General features: G+C 35.0%; 1 protein-coding gene across 3 annotated transcripts in view; it reads left to right on the forward strand.

The window, feature by feature from the left end:
- Positions 1-26574, forward strand: part of Lmpt (four and a half LIM domains protein limpet) — a 527685-nt gene that overhangs the window by 126177 nt on the left and 374934 nt on the right. For 2 of the 3 annotated variants that reach the window (XM_025297410.1, XM_025297409.1), the window contains exon 2: positions 11047-11132. In XM_025297410.1, the coding sequence (XP_025153195.1) occupies positions 11047-11132 (86 nt within the window). Of the gene's footprint in view, positions 1-11046; positions 11133-26412; positions 26499-26574 lie in introns of those variants that run through there. The other variant, XM_025297413.1, reaches the window with a different exon arrangement.

Below are 26574 nucleotides of genomic sequence, written 5' to 3' on the forward strand. Positions count from 1 at the left end.
AATTACACGTGGCGCGTCGTTTCGTGGAGACCTTGTCCTCGTTCGCACGTGTCAGCGAGCGTCATGTGTGTGCGAAACGACGCTGTACTTTCCCGCGTTCCTCTTCTCCGTCACGAGGGGAGAGGCTCTTGAATCGAAATATCACTTAGCCTATGTGGGGATATTTATGGTTTCTGACATTAGATATTCTTAGTATTGAGACTCGGAAATTAAACTACATTTAAAATCCAATGGGCAATATATTAGGTAACTAAAAAGTTTGTGCGGTTTGGTATATTAAAAATTAAACAAGAACAGAAGAAATGTTCAGAAAAAATGTCATAATTGATATATGAATAAATAATTGATAACTATTTGTTATCAATAGTGGAGGATTTTCCTGAACGTGTGTCTCCAAATGACTTATTGTCCCAGAAGAATATTTTTTAAACTATACTTATGTACAATCCATTTATTAGCACATCTTCTCCAAATGTTACGCATATCTTACGACATGTTTTCGCAGCTTTTGACCCGAGTTTGAATTCATAAAGCAAATATGCTCGATTACATTCGATTCAACAGACATTTTAAAAGGATGAGACATTACAAGCTAAAAGATCATACCACGACAAAGTTCACCAATTAACTCACGCAAATCTGTGCTATATGATGCGCATAAACACACCGCACGCCCAACAAGTCTCAACAAGATTTGAGAACTCATTGTATCAAACTCAAACAAAAACCGTATAAACTTCTTTGGTCACCTAATATATTAAATTTTATTGTCACATTGATACTTTATTATTATTTTTATTATTTCGTTATTTTTGTTATCGTATTGTTATTAATTTTTTTTTATCGTCGTACATTATTGTATACCAGGTATGTAAATATGAAACCGGAATTTTTGTATAGAAAATACACGTTTATTGTATGAAAATGATAAAAAATATTTTATTCGAAGTATTGCCCATCGCTAGCTATACATTTTTCCCACCTGTCTGACAATTTGTGGATGCCACGCCAAAAAAACTGTTGCTCTTTCGAGGCAAACCAGTCATCGAGCTATTTTCGTACATTTTCGTAAGAAGTGAAGCGCTGTTCAGCAAGTGCGTGTCCCATCGATGCAAATAAGTAGTAATCGGACGGAGCCAAGTCTGGTGAGTAAGCCGCATGCGAAAGTATTTCCGAATTAAACGCCTCAATCGTTTCCATGACCAGTTTTGCTGTATGTGATGGTGCATTATCATGAAGCAAAATACTTTGTGTTACCTTTTTTGATATTCTGATCGTTTTTCACGCAAAGCTTGATTCAAATCGATCATTTGTTGTCGGTAGCGTTCAGTATTAACGGTTTCGCCAGGTTTTAGCAGCTCATAATTATTTAGCAGCATGTCATAGATCACACCCTTCTGATCCCACCAAACACAGAGCATTGTCTTCCGTCCATAGTGATTTGGCCTTGCAGTCGATGTCGATGGTTCGCCTGGAGTTACCCATGATTTTTTACGCTTAGGATTCTCAAAATATATCCACTTTTCATCGTCAGTCACAATTCGATGGAGAAATGACTTTCTTTTGTACCTGGCGAGCAGCATTTCGCAAGTGGTTTTTCGGATTTCCTGCTGTCTTTCATTCAGTTCATGTGAAACCCATTTTTCCATCTTCTGGATCTTTCCAAGGCTTTCAAACGTATGGAGACAGCTTCTCGTGTCACATTTAATTGATCCGCGAGTTGTTGCGTTTGAGCGTCATTCTCATCCAACAATGCTTGCAGTTCGCTGTCTTCAAACTTTTTCGGTAGTCTTCCACGTTCTTCGTTTCTCACGTAAAAATCGCCATGTTTGATTTTTTTAAACCACTCAAAGCACTGTGATTTACCAAGAGCATGCTCACCGTAAGCTTCGACAAGCATTCGATGCGATTCTGCAGCATTCGATGCGATTCTGCAGCAGTTTTCTTCAAATGGTAACAGAAAATCAATGCTGTCCGCAAATCGTAGCTTCCAGGCACAAAATTCGACATGTTCAACGCTATTACAAACTATGCTGTTGTATGAAACTTGTATTGTTGTGAGTTGAAAATCTTTGTCACATGTCAACAAATGGAAATGGCGCCAAAGACGCGGTTTGACGGTAACTACATTGACAGCTAGGGCCATCTAGGCAAATTTCGGTTTCATATTTACAGACCTGATATATATATAATATATATATATATGTATATAATATATATATATGTGTATGTTTTGTTGTAAAAATTAGATGATTAAAATAGGTTTAAAATTCTTCGATGGATTATTTATGTCTTGCTGCGACAATTAACATAATCATACCATATATATAATAATTTAAAGTTATTATTTTGTTACAACAATAATACAACAGCAACAATAATAATATTATCAATATGCAAAAGTTTCCATCGTTCGTGTATAGATGGCATTGATGATAGATGGAATTTTTTACATAAAAGTTGCGACGAATTCTTGTTAGATAATGTCAGTGCCTACATAGAAACTGATGCATAATGAGTTATATCATTAACATAAATTTTTAATTTGTATGAAAATGGAAGTCGATTAGACGCATATTCATTATTGTACGAGTATGCTTTTTTATTTCATCGGTGTAAAACAGCTGTCGAAGCAATCAGAATCATTTGCGAAACTTAAGGTGAGGGAATTATAACCGAAAGTTTTCATGTCGTGAATGGTTTCAGCGCTTTAACTCTTTAACGCCAGACTTTTTTATAAGTGTTTTAAGAATAAAATTTGAGTTTTTTTGAACTGATACTATAAGTAGTAATAACCAAAAAAATATCAGAATTTTATATTGGTTATTTTTATAGTTCGTTTTTTGTTTATTGGTAAATATGACTTGGATCCTAAAAGCATATACGAATTGAGCAACCTATATAAAGAAAAATGAAAGGTAATCTATACGACATAACTCTAATAGCTTGACATTTTTGAGTTGAAACTTTACTATATTTGTGAGTAAAGTTTCATTCAGAGCGTCAAGCCTACTATTTCAGAAGAATATTTTATAGATAACCATTTAAATAGTCAATCGTCCCTTCATTTTTCGCCGCATAAAAAACTGTAGATCACCAGGTTTCGCGAAAATAGGTTGATTTCTTGATTTTCGTGTCCACCATATTGGATTAGCCATTTTGAATTTCTGTATTCTTTTAATTTCACATTTTGCATCTGAGAAAGCTTCTAAATGTATAAAATTATAACAGATACCAATCTATTCATTTATAGTGCACTTCTAAATGTCAGTAACAGTGCTAACTATGCTTAGAATTTGACTTAGAATTCGACAAAACATGTTATCATTAAAACTGAGCTAAAAACAGACTAAACCGAATCTATATACAATCTATATATCATTTTTTAGAAGAAGAATTTACCTTTACAATGGTGCTAAGAAAACGAAAATATCTCCTTTTATGACTAAGTTATAGATTCTTAAATGTGTTTCTAGTAATCATAGTTACTACAGGGTTTTTCAATTGGTGCGGGTCGATGTTGGCAGCCTGTGGCAGCCATGTTGTTTTGGCGGCGTCTGTCTAACCTGTTGTTTATTATTCAGTCACTGATGCCAAATCACCATGACAAGTTATACGATTGAGCAGCACGTCTAAATGATAAAACTTTATTATCAAAATGAGTGTTCGTTAGTGCAAACGTTACGCGCATTGCGCCCATTTTACGGCAGACGCGGTGGCCCTTCAAAGTCGACTCTCCAACGTTTGGTGGCCAAATTCGAGACGACCGGTTCGGTAAACGATCAGCCAACACCCGTACGTCAAAGGAACGCCAGATCGGCCGAGAACATCGCCATTGTAAGTGAAAGTGTGCAGGAGAACCCGAGGCAGTCAATTCCTCGCCGTGCACAAGAACTCGGCCTTTCGCAGACTTCAACTTGGCGAATTTTGCGTCGGGACTTGGGCCTGAACCCGTACAAGATCCAACTGGCCCAGGAGCTCAAAGTTAATGACCATAGACAACGCCGTTTGTTCGCTGACTGGGCTTCGGAGCATTTGGAAGAGGACCCCAATTTTGGCCGAAAAATCATCTTTAGCGACGAGGCGCATTTTTGGATGAATGGCTATGTTAACAAGCATAATTGCCGTATATGGCACGACGCCAACTCACACGAGGTTCACCAGGTAGCAATGCATCCACAAAAAGTTACTGTTTGGTTTTGGGATTTTGGGCCGGTGGCGTCATTGGTCCGTACTTTTTCGAAAACGAGTTGGTGAGGCCATCACCGTCAATGGCGAGCGCTACAGAACGATGATAACCAATTTCTTTTAGCCCAAATTGAACGATATGGACGTGGACGACATGTGGTTCCAGCAGGGCGGCGCTACGTGCCACATAGCGGACGCCACGATGGACATTCTGCATAAACGATTGAGGGTATGGTTATCTCTCACAGAGGTGACGTGAATTGGCCACCAAGATCGTGCGATTTGACCCCGCTAGACTTTTTCTTGTGGGGTTTTCTGAAGTCGCAGGTCTATGCCAATAAGCCGCAATCGACCGATGCCCTTAAAGTCAACATAACCCAGGCCATCGCTCAAATTCAGCCGGATCTATGCGGCAGAATCATTGAAAATTGGACCACTCGGATCCGTGCCACCGTAAGAAGCCGCGGCGGACATTTGAACGATGTTATATTCCACACATAATGGCATACATGGGCTTTTCAAATAAAACAAGAATTTCGTTAATACCTCACACACAGCTTGTTTTATTCCATTGCAACATCGACCCGCCCTTATTGAAAAACCCTTTAGTAGGCGTTAAAAGGTTAAAAATAGCGATTTTGACTTGGAAGACAAGGAGCGTGCCAAGCGGCCGCAAGAGATGAGCTCAGATGTAGAACTTGCGAAAAGATTACATGTTAATCAGAGTACTGTAATTCGACGCTTACATGAGATAGAGAAAATTTTGAAGGAAAGAAAATAGGTTCGTCATGAATTATCTGAGAAAACTATTGCCAGCCGAGTCACTATTTGCCTTTCATTACTCAAGAGATACAAACACAAGTTTTTTGTATCGAAACCGGAGACGAAAGATGGATTTATTATGATATTTCTAATTGCAAAAGATCGTGGATAAATCCCGAAGAACTCTCTAGCCAAAACGAAATATCCGTGGTCATAAGGATCTCCTGTATATTTAGTGGGATATGCAAGGAGTGCTGTATTATGAACTGTTAAGGCCATTCCAGACTATCACCGCGGAATTATACAGTCGACAATTGAGGCAATTGAATGAACAATTGATCGAGAAACGGTCATATTTTGCGACAAAGCAAAATAAAGTGACACTTCTGCACGACAATGTCAGACACCATGTTGCATTGATGATCCGGGAAACTTTAATGGAATTGCAATGGGAAGTCCTACCACACCCGGCATGTTCTCTAGATATTGTCCCATCGGATTTTCACTTATTTCGTTCTATTTCAGCCCAGTCTTTCTGATTACATGATTTCACATTGAGGAAGTACAACTTATCGGAAACTTCATTCTTTCCAAGAGCAAAGACTTCCTTTATCGTGGTATTCATATCTTACCTGAATGATGACAAAAAATAGATAATGCCGGAAAATATTTTGATTAAATATGCTACCCAGATAGCACACACACGTTTCAGGAACGCTTCAGAAAGATTTTCCCGAAACATTTCATAACCGTTTTCTAGAAACGTTTCTCATAAGTTAAAATGTTCACTTGAAAAACGTTACATGAAACGTTTCTTTTCTAGAAATAAAACGTTTAAGAAACGTTTAACAAAACGTTTGAGAAACTATTATAAAAACATTAACTCTACCGATTAAAAAAATATTCTGGAAGTGTTATAAATAAAATTCGTTTGATAAACAATACTGAAAAATATTGCTTTTTTTATATTTTTTATCGCGTATTGTTCATCGCGAAGTTTATATCTATAAAACATCCTAAAACTTATGTCATAAATAAAAGGAAACATAGATTTAAATAAAATGTAAATGTAATGTGGGTTAAGTAAAATAAGTAATAATATGTATTTGTTTAAATATATATTATATTATATAAATATATATTATATTATATATATATTGGGGACTTGAATAAGTTCTCGCTGTTTCCCGATAGATGGTGTTATCTTAGCCTTTTTGCATCGGGCAATACTACAACCAATTTCATCGTGAAGCTCCACCATTAGGCTCGAAGTGACAGTATATGTTATTCCGCCGAAGCGTAAACAATATATTTTTTCATAGCGTTAAACATGTCGAATTTCGTGCCAAAAAAGAGTATTTGTGGGGAATTTTACTGCATTACTTTTTTCAAAAAAAATCTGCAGCTGAAGCACATAGAATTTTTGTGGAGACTTACGGCGACCATGCTCTGTTGGAAACAACATGCAGAGATTGGTTTAGACGCTTTAAAAATAATGATTTTGATGTTGAAGATAAAGAACGCTCTGGCGCACCGGAAAAGTTTGAAGACGAAGAATTGGAAGCATTACTCGATGAAGACCCATGTCAGACACAAAATGAACTTGCAGAATCATTAGGAGTTGATCACACAACAGTTGCCAAACAGTTTAAAAGCATTAGGAATAATTCAAAAGCAAGGAAATTAGGTGCCGTACGAGTTGAAGCTGAGAGACGTCGAACGGCATTTTTTCACGTGTGAACAGCTGCTCCAATGGCAGAAAAGGAAAGATTTTTTGTATCGTATCGCGACTGGCGATGAAAAATGGATACACGATAACCCGAAGCGTAGAAAATCGTGGGGTAAGCCCGGCCATGCATCAACATTGACGGCAAAACCGAATATTCATGCTCCGCTCCGAATTCCAAGCTCATGCTCTGTATTTGGTGAGATCAGCTGGGTGTAGTATATTATGAGCTCCTCAAATCCAACGAAACCTACATGGGAGATCGCTATCGACTACAATTGATGCGTTTGAGCCGAGCATTGAAAGAGAAACGGCCGCCATACGAGGAGAGACACGACAAAATAATTTTGCAGCATGACAACGCTCGACCACATGTTGCACAACCGGTCAAAACCTACTTGGACGTTCAAATGGGAAGTCCTACTCCCCCCGCCGTATTCACCTGACATTGCTCCTTCCGATTACCACTTGTTCCGATCGATGACTTATGGCCTGGCTGAGCAGCACTTCCATTCTTATGAAGATGCCAAAAATGGGGTGATTCTTGGATAACCTCAAAAGATGAGTCGTTCTTTCGACATGGTATTCGTATGCTGCCAGAAAGATGGGAGAAGGTAGTGGTTAGTGATGGGCAATACTTTCAATGACATGTTCTTTACTCATTTTTTTAAATAAAGCATTCATTTTCACGAAAAAACAGCGGGAACTTATTCAAGTCCCCAATATATACATAATGTTTTATTAATATGTATTAATATTTATTATCTAGTATTATTTGTATCTATTATTATTATTAGTATCGCTCATTTGTTGCAATAAAAATAACACAACTAAAAAATGTTTATGTTTTTCTACCAATAATTAGATCAAACAGAAATTATTTGTTTTATATTAGTAACACAACTTTGTGATTATTGTGTTTGTATACTATAAAAACAAATGAGCAATATATTTAAGCATATTAGCCAATCACATTCCAGCAAACATTTTATCCCCTCACGTGAACAGATCTTTTTAAACAGCTTCTTCACATGAATGCGATTATTCACCATTAGTACATGTTGTTCTTTTCAATGCTCTGGCTGCGTTTAATATGAGGCGAATAGAAGACAATTTTAACCATTCTTTAATTGCATTTTCTATAACAATAATAGGAGCATTAGGCTCCACCCTCTTGACAGTTACAAAAACAATAAGATTCATACATAATGGAACATTTTCTTAACTCTATTATTATTAGGCATTAAAAATAAAATAAACAAATACACACCAACAATCAAGTTCTTCGTTTTTAACGATTTAAAAGCTTTTTTGGGTGCTCTACCTGCCCAATTATACTCTGAAGCATATTTATTCGTAATTAATTTTTCCATAGTCCTTCTAGTAATTTATGAGATAGTAGTGCCGCCTGATATACTTAAGATATTTATCTACAATACAAAACTATAAAAATTGTATACAAAACTTTCAACGAACACTGTACAAATGCTAAGAATTGTAATTCTTACCATATGTTCAAAGTTTTGTGTAGTATCTAAAAATTTTTCAATATCGTCTAACTCTTCATGTGAGTCAACAGGAATTTTTGAAACATTCTCCACATTATTCGCTTTTGCTAACGGAAATTGTGCCATGAATTGTCGTATCATAGGAAGAAGTATATTAATAGATTTTTCCAAGCTCACTATTTTCGTTAAAATTACGTAAAAGACATCTGAAGAATAATGTTGCTTATTAAATTTTCATGTGGTAAATATATAAGATAAAGTTTGTTTTATCAATAAATAATTATCTCCAAATATATTTTAATGATTGTAACTTTTATTTTATTAACATATAAATGTCATATATTATAAATATGTTTTTATATCATAACTCAGCAAATATCAAATAAAATAATATAATTATTGGTTATAAGTATGTTCTCATTTTTAAGTGTAAATATAATATAACATGTATGTCACATAACAGTTATATTATTGAGTGAGAAATCATAATAATTATGTCGTTTATGTTATTTGAAGTTTTCTGAAAAGTATACATTATATTCTTGAAACGATGCATATATGTAAGTTGAGTAGCTTTACAATATAATTGTATACTTTACAATAGTAAAGTGTACTTTACAATAGTAAAGTGTACTTTACAATAGTAAAAGTATACTTTACAATATAATTATACTGCGCAAAAATATGTAGATATTCATAAAGATTTCAAGAAGCAATCCCCAGAGTCAAAAAAGCTTTTGCAAATAATTGCTGACTAATGTTATATCATTTTAGAATGATATTGTAATCGCTAGGAAATCGTCAATATTTTACCAGATTTATTACGTTCTGAATTACGTTCTGGTCGATGTAATGTTGGATGCTGTCTGCAAAGGATTAACTTCTGTTGAAGAATATCTCTGAGATCTCATTTCAATATTAGGTGAAGTTGGAGAAATACTTTTTTGTAAAGAAAACTCTTCGTAATTACTTGCAATATTACATGAACTTCTTGATAAATTAATTTCTTTTAAGGGAAACTTCTGATAATTCTTTAAAGCACTAAATGGGCGGTTTGGTAAAATATTTTTTCTAGAGGAAGACTCTTCATAATTGCTTCCAATATTAGACAAACGTCTTGCAAAATTATTGTCTTTTGACACAGATTGATCGTTATTATTTGCATCACTACATAAACTCCTTGGTAAATTAATTTTTCCTGAGTAAGACTTTTGATGATTTTTTGAAGCACTAGATACACAGTTGGAGAGAAAGACTTTTCAAGCATTTCAGGTATAATATCATGCAATCTATCAGGCCTTTCTAACATATCAGATATTGTATGAACTGATTCTGTATCATAATTATTGTAACGCTGCTGAATATTTGATGCATGTTTTAAATCTGAGTTCAAATTTATTTTCTGATCCAAATCACAATTTTTATTCAAATTTATATAAGCGTTAACTGAATGTGGTATAGAATGTATAGATGTGTCTGTAAAGCATCTAAGTTAGAATTAGCTATCCTCTCTGTCTGATTCTGCTTACATTCTTCCAATAAAACTTTCACATATCTTTTTATATTTCTTTTTGTTTCTTTGTCTATCTATTTTACTTTCTTATTAAAAAATAAAATAAAAACAGAAAGCTAAAAAATGTTATGCACATTTCCACCTGAAATATGTAAATATATATTATGCAGGTTAATACATTTTTTATATATTTTCATATTTAATACAACAGAATATTCAATAAATGTAGCTGAACCGTCTCGTTTAGGTTAATAAATCGAAGTCGTTTATAATGGAGGGCTCATAAAATACAAAGAATTATCAGTACACCACTATTATGGTATGTAATATACAGCTATTATAGCTATTAATTTAATATAATTCTTACCTTAGAAGCCTATCTTGCCTTTTCTTTATTACTTCGCGTCTTCGCGAGGTTGCTTCACTTTTGTTTATGTGCGCACATGGTGTATCATTAGAATCAAGGCGCGCATATATTGTTTTGTTCTTTTTAGCTGCACTAGTTTAGCAGTGCAATTAAAAAGAACAGATCTTATATAACACGTGCACTTGTACGCAATTATGCATATACGGAATACTTAAACTTTTTAGCTAAATTGATTGCACTAATTAATGAAATATACATACACAATGATACAAATACGGCATATATGTGAAATTTTCACATTTCTTTGTACGCAAATTTTTTGTACTATTGCAATCAGTTTAAATAAAATAAACATACTACTATTAATAAAAATTATTTTTTTCACTTAATAAATAGTGCAAAATAAACTTAAAGACTGTTGAAACTATTACAGATAAAACAAATTATGATTTTCATTACAGAGAAATAATTCTTTCTTAATTATATGGAAATGTAATAAATACGTTTCAGAAACGCAAACATTATGTTTCAGAAACAGTTATGTACAATATGTTTTGGAAACGTTTCTGTTAAAACGTTTATTATTGGTGCTTTATGGTTATGAAACCACAGATACGTTTAATAAACGTTTTCGAAACGTGGGTGTGTTATCTGGGTATGTCATTTGTAATAATATTAATAAAAAACATTAAAACGGTACAAAGTTTTTGCGTACTCCTAATAATAATTGTAAATAATAATAACAAGAATAATAATAATTATTATAGTTTTAGCATTGCTATTATTTTTAATCTTACTTTTTGTTGAAACTTATTACTTTATTGCATTATTTTAATACAATTTTAGTATAATTTACGTATATCTATATAGATATACGTAATACATATCGCATTTCGCCTAAGTTTATTATTATTTTTAATCGGGTGTGTTATTTACTACTACTACTAGGAAGACCGTCGACTTAAGTTCATTCTCTTTCCAGGGCGTGCTCATTACCGACGTGGAGGAAGGGCAACCCTGTTTACAGTGCGGGGAGACGTGTCCCGGATTTTCGCCACATGCTTGGAGGTAAGTGATCTCAGCGAAACAGAGGGACGGAAAGAAAGATTTAAGCGTAAACAAGGGTCGCAGGTCTAATTAAGCGCAACATCTTGGGAATCAATCAATTTCCGTTGCTTAACCCATTAATGCCGAAAGTTTTCATATCGTGAATGGTTTCAGCGCTTTAACTCTTTAACGCCAGACTCTTTTATAAGTGTTTTAAGAATAAAATTTGAGTTTTTTTGAACTGATACTATAAGTAGTAATAACCAAAAAAATATCAGAATTTTATATTGGTTATTTTTATAGTTCGTTTTTTGTTTATTGGTAAATATGACTTGGATCCTAAAAGCATATACGAAAAATATTGAAGACAAAAATTTCGCGTTGATTTCAATGTTATGAATTTTTATGAAAATGTTCGAAAATTTTAATCCAAAGTACATTACTAGGGGTTTTCGAGATCGCTGTTTCCGAATCTGCTGCAAGAATCATAAAAAATGAATGTTTGTATTGATTTGTAACGGTCTTTTCCAAAAAATGCGATTTCTTCTCGTCAATCTTTTTTTTAAATCATGGATTTCATCTTGATAAAAATGTTGAATATTACTGAAAAGTACTCCAATCGTGTCCTCGAGACTTGTACTTAAAACATATGTGGTTTTGAAATTTTTTACAATTTAGTAATTTCAATATGACGATCATATATATAACTCGTTATGAATGTATTTTTATGAAAAATTATCCAAAATAAAAGTTGTCCTGTTGATCGAGTTCTTTCACGTGGTAGGCTTAAAATTTGGGTCCGATATACTTTTTGGCCTAACGGGGCCCAATGTTGAGTTTTTGGTGCAAAACTTATATTTTTTATTACAGATTTGAAAAGCACAGAAAATTTTACGTCCAGATATGTATTTTTGAAATTAAAAGTCTCGAGGACACGATTGGAGTACTTTTCAGTAATATTCAACATTCTTATCAAGATGAAATCCATGATTTAAAAAAAAAATTGACGAGAAAAAATCGCATTTTTTAGGAAAAGACCGTTACAAATCAATACAAACATTCAATTTTTTATGATTCTCGCAGCGGATTCGGAAAGAGCGACCTCGAAAACCTCTAGTAATGTACCTTGGATTAAAATTTTCAAGCATTTTCATAAAAATTCATAACATTGAAATCAACGCGAAATTTCTGTCCTAGCCGGCATTAATGTGTTAAGAACGGCGGGACGCGTCTCACACGTCAATTGCGTCGCGGCTGTTGTCACATGTGAACGCAGAACAACAACGCTCCGGTCCGTCCGGGACTCGCTAAAATCGCACTCGCTATGAAATAGCAATCCTACTGCAATCGCGTTCAATTGCGTTCTAGCGTTTATCGCGTTATCGCGGAATTAATTCGGCCGTCCGCGTGATCCGGAACGCGCGCCGCGCGGAGAGAAAGGTCGGCTCGCGGCGTGGATCGGCGAAATCGGATTGCCGAATCATGCTGAAACTGTTAGGCGAGGAGCCGCACGATGTATCCATTACCCCGGCAGCGTAACTGAGCAGCGGCTGAAATTACCGCTCGGTAATTACCCGCCGTGACTTACGGCCCAGCAATGCGGTAATAGCGAATTAATTGCCCAGGGGGCCGAGAGGGGGAGGGAACAGCGCGGAGGCGGGGTTGCCTTCCAGCATCTCTCCGCTGCGAGGAGAAAGGCGGACCCTTAGTTGTCATGTAGTGCATTTATGGCATGGAGATGGATTCACAGTTATATCCCGCCTAAGGACAAGCCAAAGCACGGAGGAGATTGTGTGCGGCGATTCCCGCGATAATCGGCGACGAGGTATTCATCGCGGATTCGCAGACAGACGCTGCACCCTCTATTGTTGTAATTGTGACTACGGCGAAATGTAGGAGACATTGTCTTTCGTAACCATTTTCAGCGATAGGACGCGCTCGCGCATATCAATTAAAAAGTGAACAGGATGAACAGGATGAAAGGTTGGTCAATACAAATTTCGTATCATAATTTGCATCCTCCTTGAATTTTGATTTTTTCCATCTGTGCTTATGCTTTGAAGAAATGACGATGAGAAGGAAATTATTTAACTCTACTTCTCGGAAAATATAGACTACATTCTAATTTCCGTAGATTGATAAATTGAACTCTGAAAATAAAACAGGACAACATATTTTTATCATTATTTTTTTATGTTTTATACAATCAGAAAAAACAAAATCCTTTTTAAATATTACATTATTATCTCTCAGGCGGTTGTTGTTCTTCAAACAAATAAAGTCGTGACGAAAGATTGAAGTTTCTTTTATCTTCATACAAGAAATTAAATACATGTTTTATATTTACAAACTCTTACAGGGTTGCCATTCATATTTCGAAATAGAAAAACTTAAAGTAGAGGAAAGAGTCTTTAACACAGTAAATTTTAATAAATTATATTTTAATTGTTGTTTATTATATCATAAAAATTAAAACTAAATATTTATTTTATTTTGGTTTAAACCAAAAATACAGTTTTTGTGTTATAACAGAATAATAATAGAGTTAAGAGAATAATAAGAGTAATAAAAATAACAATCAACTATGAATTATAACGCGTAATATATTCAGTCTCGAGTTTTTTTATAGTTATAAACAATCGAGTCGATCTCTTTTGTTTAACCTATATGTTCATTATATATTTGTTTAAGCTTCTATTGAACCACTAAATCTATTTTTAATTTATTCTTATTTTTTTAATATCATTTGTTTTTATTTTTCGTTTCCATTTTTTTTACTCATTGTAATTCTTTAGAATCTGTAAACATTGGAAATTTAAAATCGAGAGTGGAAGTTAATTCTCGACTCTCGGAGTTGAATACAATACAAACGCAATGCACATGACTAATTAGCAAATATTTTGGTCTGGGATTTCTCTTGAGTACATATTTCTTCGGAGATTGTGGCCTTATATGTTCAAATATTTTCTCCCGCATCGCTTTAATGTGTAAATATTTCCACTCGTTTTCGTTCGCGTCAATATTAGAGAGTGTACAGATCGTTCAAACGTTGTTTATCGCATTTACATGCCATTTAAATTATCATGCATAAATTATTTTGAATTGAAATTTTGCTTTTATACATTGATCTTTCATATTCCATCGAACTTGTAGGACTAATGGAGGTTTGTAATGCACACATCATAAATATTTATATTTATTTGACTTGTTCGAATAAATAATATTACATTAACATTACTCTAGCTTCGGTAAAAGTTAATGTAATATTATTAACAATCAAACTGTTGAGTTATCTTGATACCACAATTATTTACTGCTGTTTCCTCGGTGTTATGAAGTTTATAGTTATATATATATATATATATATATATATATTATATATATTATTATATATTATATATATTATAGTTATATATATATAACTTATTTTTTAGAATAACTTAATATCTGAGTTGTGCATTTAATCTTTATTTTCAATTTCAATAAAGAACGATCAAAAATAATATTAATTATACAACTTACTTAAATAATCAATGTGAGTAAATACTGGAATTAATAAAGATAAGCAACTTACCTTTTCTTATTCATAATTTTTATTATTTTTTTATTGTTATTGGAAATTTCGATAAAATTTGCATACTCGAGAGGACTGAAAATGCTACAAATGATCATTTATCCTTGGATTTAGAAAAACGTTCGCTACCGAGCTGAAAATCAGAAATATAATTCATTTAGTCGTATCAACAAGGAAAAGATTTTATTTTTCCCCAGATATCACGAATTAAAATAACATTCATTGAACAAAAGTCAGGGATTTTTTCATCTGTATTTTACATAGATGGAACGTGTCACCGGCGGTGGTACGTCGATAATCAACCTGTTGAACGTGTTAAAAAAACTATTGTCCGATTCGAATAAACATAAATATCGATCATGTGTATGTTACAATGTGAAGAGGATATGAGACTGATCACTCCTTAGTGACTTTGTAAAGAAAAGGGCGTAAAGAATTTTCTTTAGCATCCGAAAAAGTGATGCGCCGAGGATTTACAGTTAGAGCTATGTATTATACGCGGAAGCGCTCGTTAATGTCGCGCGAAGGGGAAACAGGACGAACACGGCCGGCCGAAAGCGTAAAGTCGATGACGAATCGGCGCCGTACCTTCGGCGTCGTGTCTCGCTTCGTTCCACCCTCGGCGGAAATTAGTCTCGTTAGGCGTGAAAAAGAACAACAGGTCCGTGCGTGAGCCGGCGATTATTACAACCGAGGTCGTAATATGTAGGTCGTAATATGACAGAACACACGCTGTAAAAATAAATCGTCGACATTTACGGACGATGTGGTGCGTTTTCTTGCGCGCGCGCCTCTCCTTGTCTCCTCGGCTGAGAATTAAAAACTATCGATTTTACCGTCGGGACTCAAAGTTCGTTTCCTATCGTTGAAAACCTGGCTGCACACTTTGCACTAGTTTTCTTCTCCCTTTTGTTTCAGCAAGTTTCGCTTGTACACCTGTCTTTAAGTTTCCAAAGAGTACGCTAGTTTAGCAGTAGAAACACAAGCTTGGGTAGATTTTTATAGCCACAAAAAAGAAGAATAATATTAGAAGAATAATATTATTAACTGTTTTTATTTATCTAATATAAATATCTGGATATTGGGGATATAAAAAATATTAATTTTATTATTTACGATTAATACTTGATGTTTCATCAATAAGTATACAAATATGTAATTAATAATTAAACATATATAGTATAATATATAAATATATAGGGTGTCCCATTTTCAGTGAGTTAGGCAAAAGTCTTGAAAAATATGAAAGATACTAAGAAATATTTCAAACAAAAGTTGTATGGTTTCAAAGCGGACATAAAATAACTATATCATTTTGTTTATAAATGGCGCCACTTTGGAAATATTCACTGATCATTACTTTTCTCGAATAGAAATCCCATTTTTTTATTGTACAATCTTTTTCTAATTAATATGAATAACTTTTGTTTGAAACATTTTTTTATTTTCCTAATATTTTTTAGATATTTGAGGATAAATTGGTAATTTTTTCAACGTTTAACTTACGATATCTCGCTAATTACTTGTCGGAAGAAAAAGTGGTACTAGACTTTTTTACTCTACTTGATTTCAAGGAGATATTGTTACAATAGCGCCCTGACTTTTGTTAATTTGATGAGTTAGAGATTTCCAAAGGTCAATAAGTTAACAAAGTTAGGGCACTATTGTAACAATATGTTCTTGAGACTAAATAGAGTCTAGTACTATTTTTTCTTCTTTTGACAAATAGTGAAATATGATAAGTTAAATATTGAAAAAGTTACCGAATTTTCCTTAAATATTTAAAAAAATATTAGGCAAATAAAAAAATGTTTCAGAAAAGTTTCAAAAAAGTTTCAAAAAATTAATTAAGAAAGTTGTTAAAATTAATTATAAAAAAATGATATAATAAAAAATTGGGATTTCCATTTAAGAAAAGTAATGATCAGTGAAGATCTCGAAAGTGGCGCCATCTGTAAACAAAATGATATGGTTGTTTTATATTCCCCTTGAAACCATATAACTCTTGTCTGAAACATTTTTTAGCATCTTTCATATTTTTCGAGATTTTTGCCTGGCTCAATGAGACACCCTGTATAGTAATTAAATATGTAATTAAATATATTAGATATTTTTGTGAAATTGCATTTCCGCAGTTATCATCTACGTTGACAGAAAATTTATCGACAGAAGATTATTCAGCAGTGAAATTTTTCATGTTCAATTCCGTAAACCGACACAGTCTTTACTCTCACCTCGTCAGTGTGTTGCATAATCCTCGGTGCTCATGCAAATCACTCGTGATTATCTTCGTCCTGCGGTAGCTGGTTGTACGATAATAAACGAGTACGTCTTGAAAAGATTATATTGAGCGTAAGATGAGTGTGTTGAATAGTCACTTCAAGAACGTCGCTCGGAATTTGTTTCTTCTTCCTCTTTACTTTCTCTTTGCCTCTCAAAAAATTTTATTTTTTGCTAAACAACAAGACGAATCAATAACAATCAAGGAGTAAATAGTAACATTTTAAATATATGACTTTACTTAAATTGAATTAATTAAATATAACTATTTTTTTTTAGAAACAATCTCAAACGTTTAAAACCAATAGCGAAAAAGAACCTTACCCTAGTTACCAAAGAGCGCACAGTAATTAATAAAAAAGAACTTAATAACAACCAGACATTGATGTTTTGGCAACATGCAATTTAAAAATATATAATCTTTATGAAATATACAACTAATTAAATATCGCTCTTTTTTATGGAGCTGCAGATCATTAGAGAATGCGCAATAGTTATATATTACTTTAAAAAATAATTTATGTGACGATAACCAAACATTGATATTTCGATTAATCGATATCTTTCTTCTCGATATCTTTGTGTGACGTCATGATTAATGATTAAATTTCTTCGACTCGTAATAATTTTCAATTGTTGGCGTTGTAAATAATTGGTCACCTAGTAGCCGAAGTATTCGGTTAAGGTAATCGTTCAATAATTTTTTAACGTAATAGTTAATTATTGCGTACTCCTATAATTATTAAGTAAATTAGATTATCATTTGTCATTCCTCTTTAATATTCGAGCGCGCAATTTCAATCAGCGGGAGGATAACGTTTTCCGTCCAAATAGCTCTCTTTAATCTCCCATATATGAATACGTTAAATTTATCGATCTCTTCTCCTGTCCTCCCGTCCTCATGCTTTATTTTTCTCAACTTGACTAATACCGCGACGCTCGATCGGCCCCAAACATTAATAACCGGCGCGATTTTAATAGCGCAACACAAGACAGAAGAGAAAGATGGTGACTCCGCGCGTCGTCTTTATATTTATTCTTTATCGCTTTCGCATGTGTCACGCTTCCCTGTAGTCTCCAGCGGGGTACGGGTGTGAGCAAACAAATTATCGCACGTAAAACGCATGTTCCGAAATAAGTAACGGCTTCCGTGGCGATCCGGATGTCAATAATATATGCAATAAAGTTACGCACCGGCGAGCGGAGAACTCGCATGCGCCTCTTCGGCTGTTATACGAGGAGAGGATAAAACTGCGAGCGCGCATAAAACTGCGAGTGTCCCCTGGGCGATCTGATGTTCGTTTAGAGCGTGTAACTCGGCTTGATTTACGGTAGCAGTGTCGCGGCGGTTCCAAGCGAGCTGCAGAGCCTCGCGGCTGGTTGCCGCCGCTGGGGAATTCGCGGTCTCACGAGGTCCGGCTATTGATGAAAAGGCCCCGTGGCGGTGGTGAAGGCTTCTCGAGAGAACGAAACACGTGCTCTGGTATTTATAGATTTACAACGTATTAAACCTGGCCGAATGCAAATGCAACGGCAGCACCTAATTCCACAACTCTGTCAAGACATCGTAACTCTCGATCTACGTTCCGTCGTGACCTGAGTGCGTTCTAGCGGGATTATCGAGAGTATTATTAGGAGGTTGAATTAATTCTGGTCTTGGTTTGTCAAATTTTTATCTTTATTTTGGAGAAATAGTTAAATTTACATCAATCAAAATATTTTCCGTCGTTAGCTGTGACCTTTTCCCATCTTTCTGGCAACATAGCGATTCCGCGACGATAGAACGATCTGTCTTTCGAAGCAAGCAATCTAATCAGACATCCATTTGTGCACATCCTCGTAATTATTGAAGTATGTATCTGCCAAAGTGTGCGTTGCATCGATTGGAATAGATGATAATCGAATGGTGCTAGGTCTGGAAAATACGCTGAGTGCGGAAATATTTCCCATTCGAGCTCTAACAATGTTTGTTTAACGATTAAACTAGCATGTGGACGAACATTATCGTGCAAAAGAATCATTTTGCGCCTATTGCTGGCTATCGCTGACTTTTTTGCATCAATTCATCATTCAATTTGTTCAGTTGGTGCTGGTATCGCTCCCCCGTAATTGTTTCATTCGATTTTAGAAGCTTATAGTATATACCACATCTTCTATATCTCACCAAATACAGAGCATTGTTTTCTGACCGTGAATGTTCCGTTTAGGTGTCGATATTAATACGATATTCAACCTGTTGATTTTTTTGGATTATCAAAATAAATCCACTTTTCATCTCCATTTACAATTCGCCACAAAAAACTTTTTTTCTGTCTGGCAAGCAAAAACATAGCGATATTCAAACGATTTGCAATGGCACTTTCCTTCAATTCACGTGGAATCCATTTGCCTTTCTTTTGAATTTTTCCCATGGCGTGTAGGCCATTATTGGCGTTAGAAATTGTTGATTTATCGGCGTTGTTCAGCCAATTGTTTTTCCGTTTGAGCGATATTTTCATTTAATAATGCTTGCAATTCAGAATCTTTGAATTTTTTTGTTTGACCAGTACGTTCTTTGTCATTCAAATCGAAATCACCATTTTTGAATCGTCGAAACAAAAATTTACAATTGGAATACGATGAAGCTTAGTCACCATAAGTTTTAACAAACATTTCATGAGTTTCAGTTGCCGATTTTTTCAAATCAAATAAAAAAGTAATAAGTGTCGAAAATACAATTTTGTATAATTCATTTTAGACGCGTATAAACAATGAAACTATCAGTAACAATAGCGCGCAAACTGTCATATATCATAGAGAAGTGTCAAATCTTTCAGTATATATATCGCCAGATTTCAACTTTCATACTAACCATTAACTTGTTACTAAAGCCATCTATTGCTAGGGACCAGAACTAATTCAACCTACTACCAATATTAGGTAACAAGAAAAGTTCGTGCGGTTTTTGTTTAAATTTGATGCAACGAATCTTGTTGAGACTTGTCGGGCACGCGTGTTTATGCGTATCATATAACACAGATTTGCGTGAATTAATTCGTGAACTTTGTCGTGACATGGTCTCTTGGTTTGTGATTATTCACGCTTTTAAAATATCTGTTGAATCGAGTAATTCGAGCATGTTTGCTTTATGAATCTAAATTCGAGTCGAAAGCTGCAAAAAGTATATCGTAGATATGCGTAGCATTTAGAGAAGATGTGCTAAAAGAATGGACTTTTTTTTTATCATGGTGGGGAAATCCTCATGGATAATACTCCCGCCCCTTGGGGGAGGCGGGGGTTATGCCGGGCTCTTACCGGCTAAAACCTCACCGGGGTGTCTGCCAGGCGGGCCGGAGTGGGGGGAGTCGGGGGAACTATGCCAATATTCCCTCCCCGATAAAAGAATGGCACATGAGTGGTTTAAAAAATCTTCTTCTGGTGATAAATCACTTGAAGATATATCACGTTTAGAAAGGTCCTTTGTTATTGATAACGAAGAGTTATCAATTATTTATTTATATATCAATTATAACATTTATTTATATATCAATTATGACACTTTTCTGAAAATTTCTGTCCTTTTTTAATTTTTAATATACAAAACTGCACGAACTTTTTTGGTTGTCTAATAAATTTCTTCATTCGAATGCAGTTCTTCAATCGATGCAGTTCAGTTCGGCGTGCTCTATTATGAACTGTTATATTTTTCCACATAGTAAAAATCTCCCAGAGAGTAAAAATGTACTGTCAGTTATTGGCACAAAGCGCTGTGACTGCCGGAAGTAATTATAATCGGTTTGAGTGTGGTGATATGCACACACTTTTCTGGGAGAACGAAAGTGTTCTGGGACACGATTGCTATTAAACTATTTTTTTTTATTTTCCCACATACCGGAGGGTGAAAATGCACTCTCAGTTTTTGGCACAAAGTGCTGAGACTGACGGAAGCAATTATAATCTGTCTGAGTGTGGTGGTATGCACACAATTTTTGGGGAGAACGAAAGTGTTCCGGGACGAGATTGCTATTAAATTATTTTTTTTTTATTTTCCCACATACCAGAGAGTGAAAGTGTACTGTCAGTTTTTGGCACAAAGCGTTGTGACTGCCGGAAGTAATTATAATCTGTCTGAGTGTGGTGGTATGCACACAATTTTCGGGGAGAACGAAAGTATTCCGGGACGAGATTGCTGTTAAACTATTTTTTTTCTATTTTCCCACATACCGGAGAGTGAAAATGCACTGTCAGTTTTTGGCACAAGGTATTTGGACGTCCTGTGAAAATTATCATCTGTATAAATGATTATATGTGCGTAATTTTCGAGGAGAATAACTTTCTTATAATGTCATGTCATATTTAACACAAATTTATCTTTTATATGTATTTACATTTATATTAAGTGGTTTTTTTTTTTAAATAAAGGCTATTTTCAATTTTCGCTCGAAAAACGCTCCAAACTTCAACGTCGTAAAAAATCACTAAAGTTTACTCCAAACAATGGCATACAAAACGTAAATCTGACAGAATGTTTCTGGACAGATTTAAACGCGAGGAAAGATATCACAGCCTCTGATGACAATCAGCCAATGAGGACAAAAGGTCAACGAGAACCGCCGCTGGATATCGACGACAATTTAAATCCTAGCGGGAGCATAAAAGTGCGCAGTACATTTGCTCCGCAAACGCGATTAAAAGAAACCGTAATCTTTCCATCGCCGATTGTCTTACGCCGCGGCAGCCATAGAAAAGTCAATCCGGGTACCTTAGATAATAATTACGATATTACCTCTTCGACACACATTTGACACACACATACACGCAAATATGTGCCGCGTAACTGAGCGCGAGCGCGCGATGAAACGCGACAGGCCGTGAGTCACTCTTGCGCGGATTAGCTCTCTCTCTCTCTCCCCCCTCTCTTTCTCTCTCTCTCTCTCTCTCTCTCTCTCTCGCATGCGCTCCGGGCACGAGCGTGGGAGCGCACGTGCTCCGGCGATATATGCGGTGGCAGTGCAGGGTCGGTGGCGAGAGAGCCGCGTCGGCACACGACACAGGTCCCGATTCGTGCTCGTTCGAGCGTCGTCGACGATACGCAACGATACGACGACACGCTTCCCCGGCACCTGTCGCCGTCGCGACGCACCGCGACGCATCGCGCCTGCTCCAAATTCCTGGCCGATCGAATCCGCGCATGCCGAAGCGACGCGGACTGTCTTTCGTCGGAGAGTGTGCGTGAGCGTGAACGACGTCGCGGATCTGTTCGTTCCTTCCCGCGCTTTGAGCGGAAATCGCGGCCGGTCGGTACGCGTAATTGTCGATTGTCGTGATTACACACGGATGATGGGTGGTGCGAAAGTGCGATGGTTGTAATACAGGTCGAGTTGTGTGTGCGTGTGTGTTGTGCTTCGTGACTCGGGCGCGATTCGAGGTGGATTTGTTTTCTGATTTGGGGGCAGGTAGGATGAGAAAGGTGTGAAGAAGTGATTCATGAATAAAGTGTGGAGTGAACACTTATCATCGGGGTTTCGTTATTTTTTTTGTCTTTCTTGGCTAAGGAGAGATTTGTAATGATTTCGAAGTAATGTTTTTCGCGTTATTCGGATGGACCATCATCGTCCACCATCGACAACTTACGATTGCATGAAGTGTTTGATTGGTGCGAAAGATTTGTTACTTTTTTTAGTAAGAAATGGGACATGCACGTTAGATGTTGGCGAAAACAGCAGGCCGATGTTGTTTGTTTCATTCGTGAACGCTTTAGTAATCCTTAAAAATTGGGTAATACTGTTTTTTATTTTATTTGGAAGACACACGACAGAACTTTCTCACACCAATCTGACACGAAATACTCTATTCCTTCTCAATATCCAGAAACAATATAAAAAAAGCAACGCATTTTAAACATATATCTCCTCTATAACGCCATGTTACTTAAAAAGTGCATCTTATACTTTTTAAGTTTAATTTCACTTGCTTGCTACTGTGTTTATCACTGTGATTTTAAGACAATAATATTGTTATTAAACTGTTTATATAACAATTATTATTTTCTGTTTTTTATGTCATAGTTAATTAAATATTTAAATATTATTGCAGATATTTACAAATAAACATACATAAATTTATATACACGACTGATAAAAATATCTATAAATATTTTTATATAATTGATTTAAATATTGTGTAAAAATTTATAAATGAAAGTTCAACTATTGAACTATTAATTGAACTATTAACTATTTAATTATTTATATTATGTATTATTTTTCTGTACTGTTAGTTTTCTTGAAGCCGAAAAGATTCGCTTATAGAGATTGAAAAATACAATGAGCGTTATTTTACTTCAAACTACCGACATATCCATCCGACACGTATCAACATTTCCTTCTTTCGAAAAAGTTCATATGCTTGACTTGCAATACAAAGTGCGGAAGTAGCTACTTTACTCTGCAGACATTCGTGAGAATTAGCTCAATCTTGGACGGCGATCGAAAGATCATATCGTCTACGTTCAATCTGAAAATAACTAACGTTTAAAACGTCATTCGCGCCGAATATCGGAGAAATGATTGTCAGTTAAGTAAAGCAATGTTTAACACATATGCTATATTTTGATTTGCAATTTTTTCGTTATGAGAAATTAAGCGAAAATTTAAGCAAATTCAGGAGAATTTAATTTCTGTATATGTCCGCGAATTAACGGGCAATATTACACGAATGGAAATACTTTTCTATCATACTTGAATTGAAAAGAAAAAAATCGAAGAACATTGACGCGTTACTACGTGCGTCGATTTGTATCTTTGCATTACACGCAAAACGCAACAGGTGGGATCAGCTGACTACGCGACTCTTATTGTCATTCGACGAATTCCTTTAAAAAATATATATAATATTATGACACGAAGGCAATAATATTGCCGCTAATTAGTACACGTAAAATAATTATTAGTCCCTGCTTCTCTCATACTATTATGGACATTATTTAAGAATTATTGCAAATATTTAAAATTGAAATTTAATTATTAATTTCTATTTCATGATTAACGTTTCTTTATTATATTATTTTATTCGAAGCAATATAGGATTGGGTTATAGAAGATAAAAAAATCTTGAATCGTGTTGTGTTGTCTCATAAATATAATAACATTCTGCATGTAAGGAAGAATAAATAAAAGATATAAAAATATTACCATCATATTAATATTATACGATATTAATATTATATATTACAATAATATATAATATAAATATAATAAGATAGAAGTATAATAATAACATAAAAATATAATATATATATTAAATATTATATATTATATAAAATTATGTATCATTATTATATATAATTATATAAAACTATGTATTATTATATATTAATAAAAATATATATAAATATATAAGAAATATATATAATATTTAATATATGTTATACTTTTTATATTATTATTATATTTCTATCTTATTATGTTTATATTATATATTATTGTAATATATAATATTAATATCATATAATATTAATATGGTGGTGGTATTTTTATATTTTTTATTTATTCGTACATATTTACTTAATAATTGTTTAATAATGAAATAATAATAGGATAATAACAGGATATAATAACACTGTATTTTTATTTATATTTGTGCGGGAAACCTTTTTTAGTTGGTGATGTGTTAGACATTATTCTGCACTTATATCATATAAGTCGCGGAAGAGAACAGGGACGAACCGTTCTAAACGTTCGCGAGAAAGATATCATGCCAGTCTGCGGAACCGCTTCTGAAAGACTGGTCTGATTCTCGCTCCCCCCGTCTCCTTTCGCATCCTCCCGCGCTTAGAGCAATGTGCTACTGTAACACGCCTCGCGAACAACCTCTGAGCCCGCTATTATCCATGTGAACTCAACCGCGCACCGTTAAGATTCATTCGCTCGCGCGTGTCTACTCGGTTCGAAGGAAAGAGCAGGGCTTTAATACGCTTTTATGCGCGCCGCGATGCGTTCGCGAGCTAAAGAGGATGTTTAACGTGTTAACTGCCTCATTGATTTTCGTGGATTGCATTCGAGTTAATGAAGATGCAATGAATAAAAGGTACTGAAGATGTTCTTATCTTTCACCTTGTTTCATTGTCTCTTTATTGGCTGTACAATCAATCTTCAAGATGCGATTAATTACGCTTTATATGTAGCTTAATGAGATGCGACAGTATCGCGATATACGATATAACACATCACTCAATAAGTTCGTAGGACAAATAGTTCGTAGGATGACTAATAAAACAACAACTTTTAGGCAAAATTTGACTTTATTCATCTACATAGTCTCCTTCAAGAGTGATACATTGATTCCAACGCTTCTCTAACATTTCGATGGCTTTTTTGTAGAACGATTTATCTTTGGCCTCAAAATAGGCTTCAGTTTCGGCTTTGGGCGGGTTTCGCCGGTTGCTGTCCACTCAGCTGACTGCCGATTTGACTCTGGAGTGTAGTGATGGATCCATGTTTCATCCATTGTCACATACTGCATCAAAAAATCCTTTTTATTGCGCTGAAACAGCTCCAAACAGCCCGCTGAATCGTCGACGCGTTGCTGTTTTTGATTGACTGTGAGCAAACGCGGTACCCACTTCGAACCACTGTAACTTGTGAACTAAACGTCCGATTGTCATGAAATTTTGACACGTATCATTTGAAGGTCAGTACTTCCTAAAAATCATATGGATTTGTCAATAGTAGCGCCATTTATATGTCATCCTACGAACTTATTGAATGATGTGTTACGTATATATATATATATATATATATTGATCAGGTTATGACCACCAGTGGCGGCAAATACGTTGAATTTAGTCAGCTCGCTCTTACGAGCGTGATAGAAACTCTGAAAGATATTTAATGAAAAATATTTGATACTTACGAGATAAAACAATGTGCATCCTGAAATATTTTTGATCCAATTTTTTCCTGCTTCGAAAAAAATGATGTAATAGGAAAACGGCAAATATCAACCATGAAGGATAAAAATCGATAGTTAAATTTCAATTGATAAATATGTACGATAGTTGAACACATGTGACGTCGTTCCAGACGTCGTTCGAGCATTTATACTTTGTACTTAATTCAATGAGATGCGGCAGTGTCGATCAAAGGTGACCATTACGGCCATTCGATGTGTTTGCCGTTTGAGCATCGTGATCCGCATGATTGCAGAATACGTTCGAAAAGTGCCAAGCGGCGCGATCGTGCTTCTGCTGTGTCATGTCTGCTGTTCCGGTTTTTCGTTCACCTTTGATGAAAGAGCTGTGATAAGGATTACGAATGGTGAAGAGGCTGAGGTTTTTTAGTAGAGCCTCTTCAAGTTATAACACGGACGGTACACTTTGTTGCAAAACGATTTAGATACAATGAAGTAAGGTGCTCATCAAACTATCACGATTAACTATCACGATTAAGAGCTATTATTGACTGGCTCGCACAGTAAACAGTTATGGCGGGAGTCAAAGTGACAGCATATGAGACAGCTGACGTCACAGCCGCGACGGAGAATTCAGGAAAAACGTAAGTACTTCTGTTATATTCTTATCTATAAGATAATCGAGATAATAATCTATCAGATAAGAGTATAATAAGGAAC

This window comes from Harpegnathos saltator, unplaced genomic scaffold (genome assembly GCF_003227715.2).
Source record: "Harpegnathos saltator strain DR-91 unplaced genomic scaffold, Hsal_v8.6 scaffold176, whole genome shotgun sequence".
Taxonomy (NCBI): domain Eukaryota; kingdom Metazoa; phylum Arthropoda; class Insecta; order Hymenoptera; family Formicidae; genus Harpegnathos; species Harpegnathos saltator.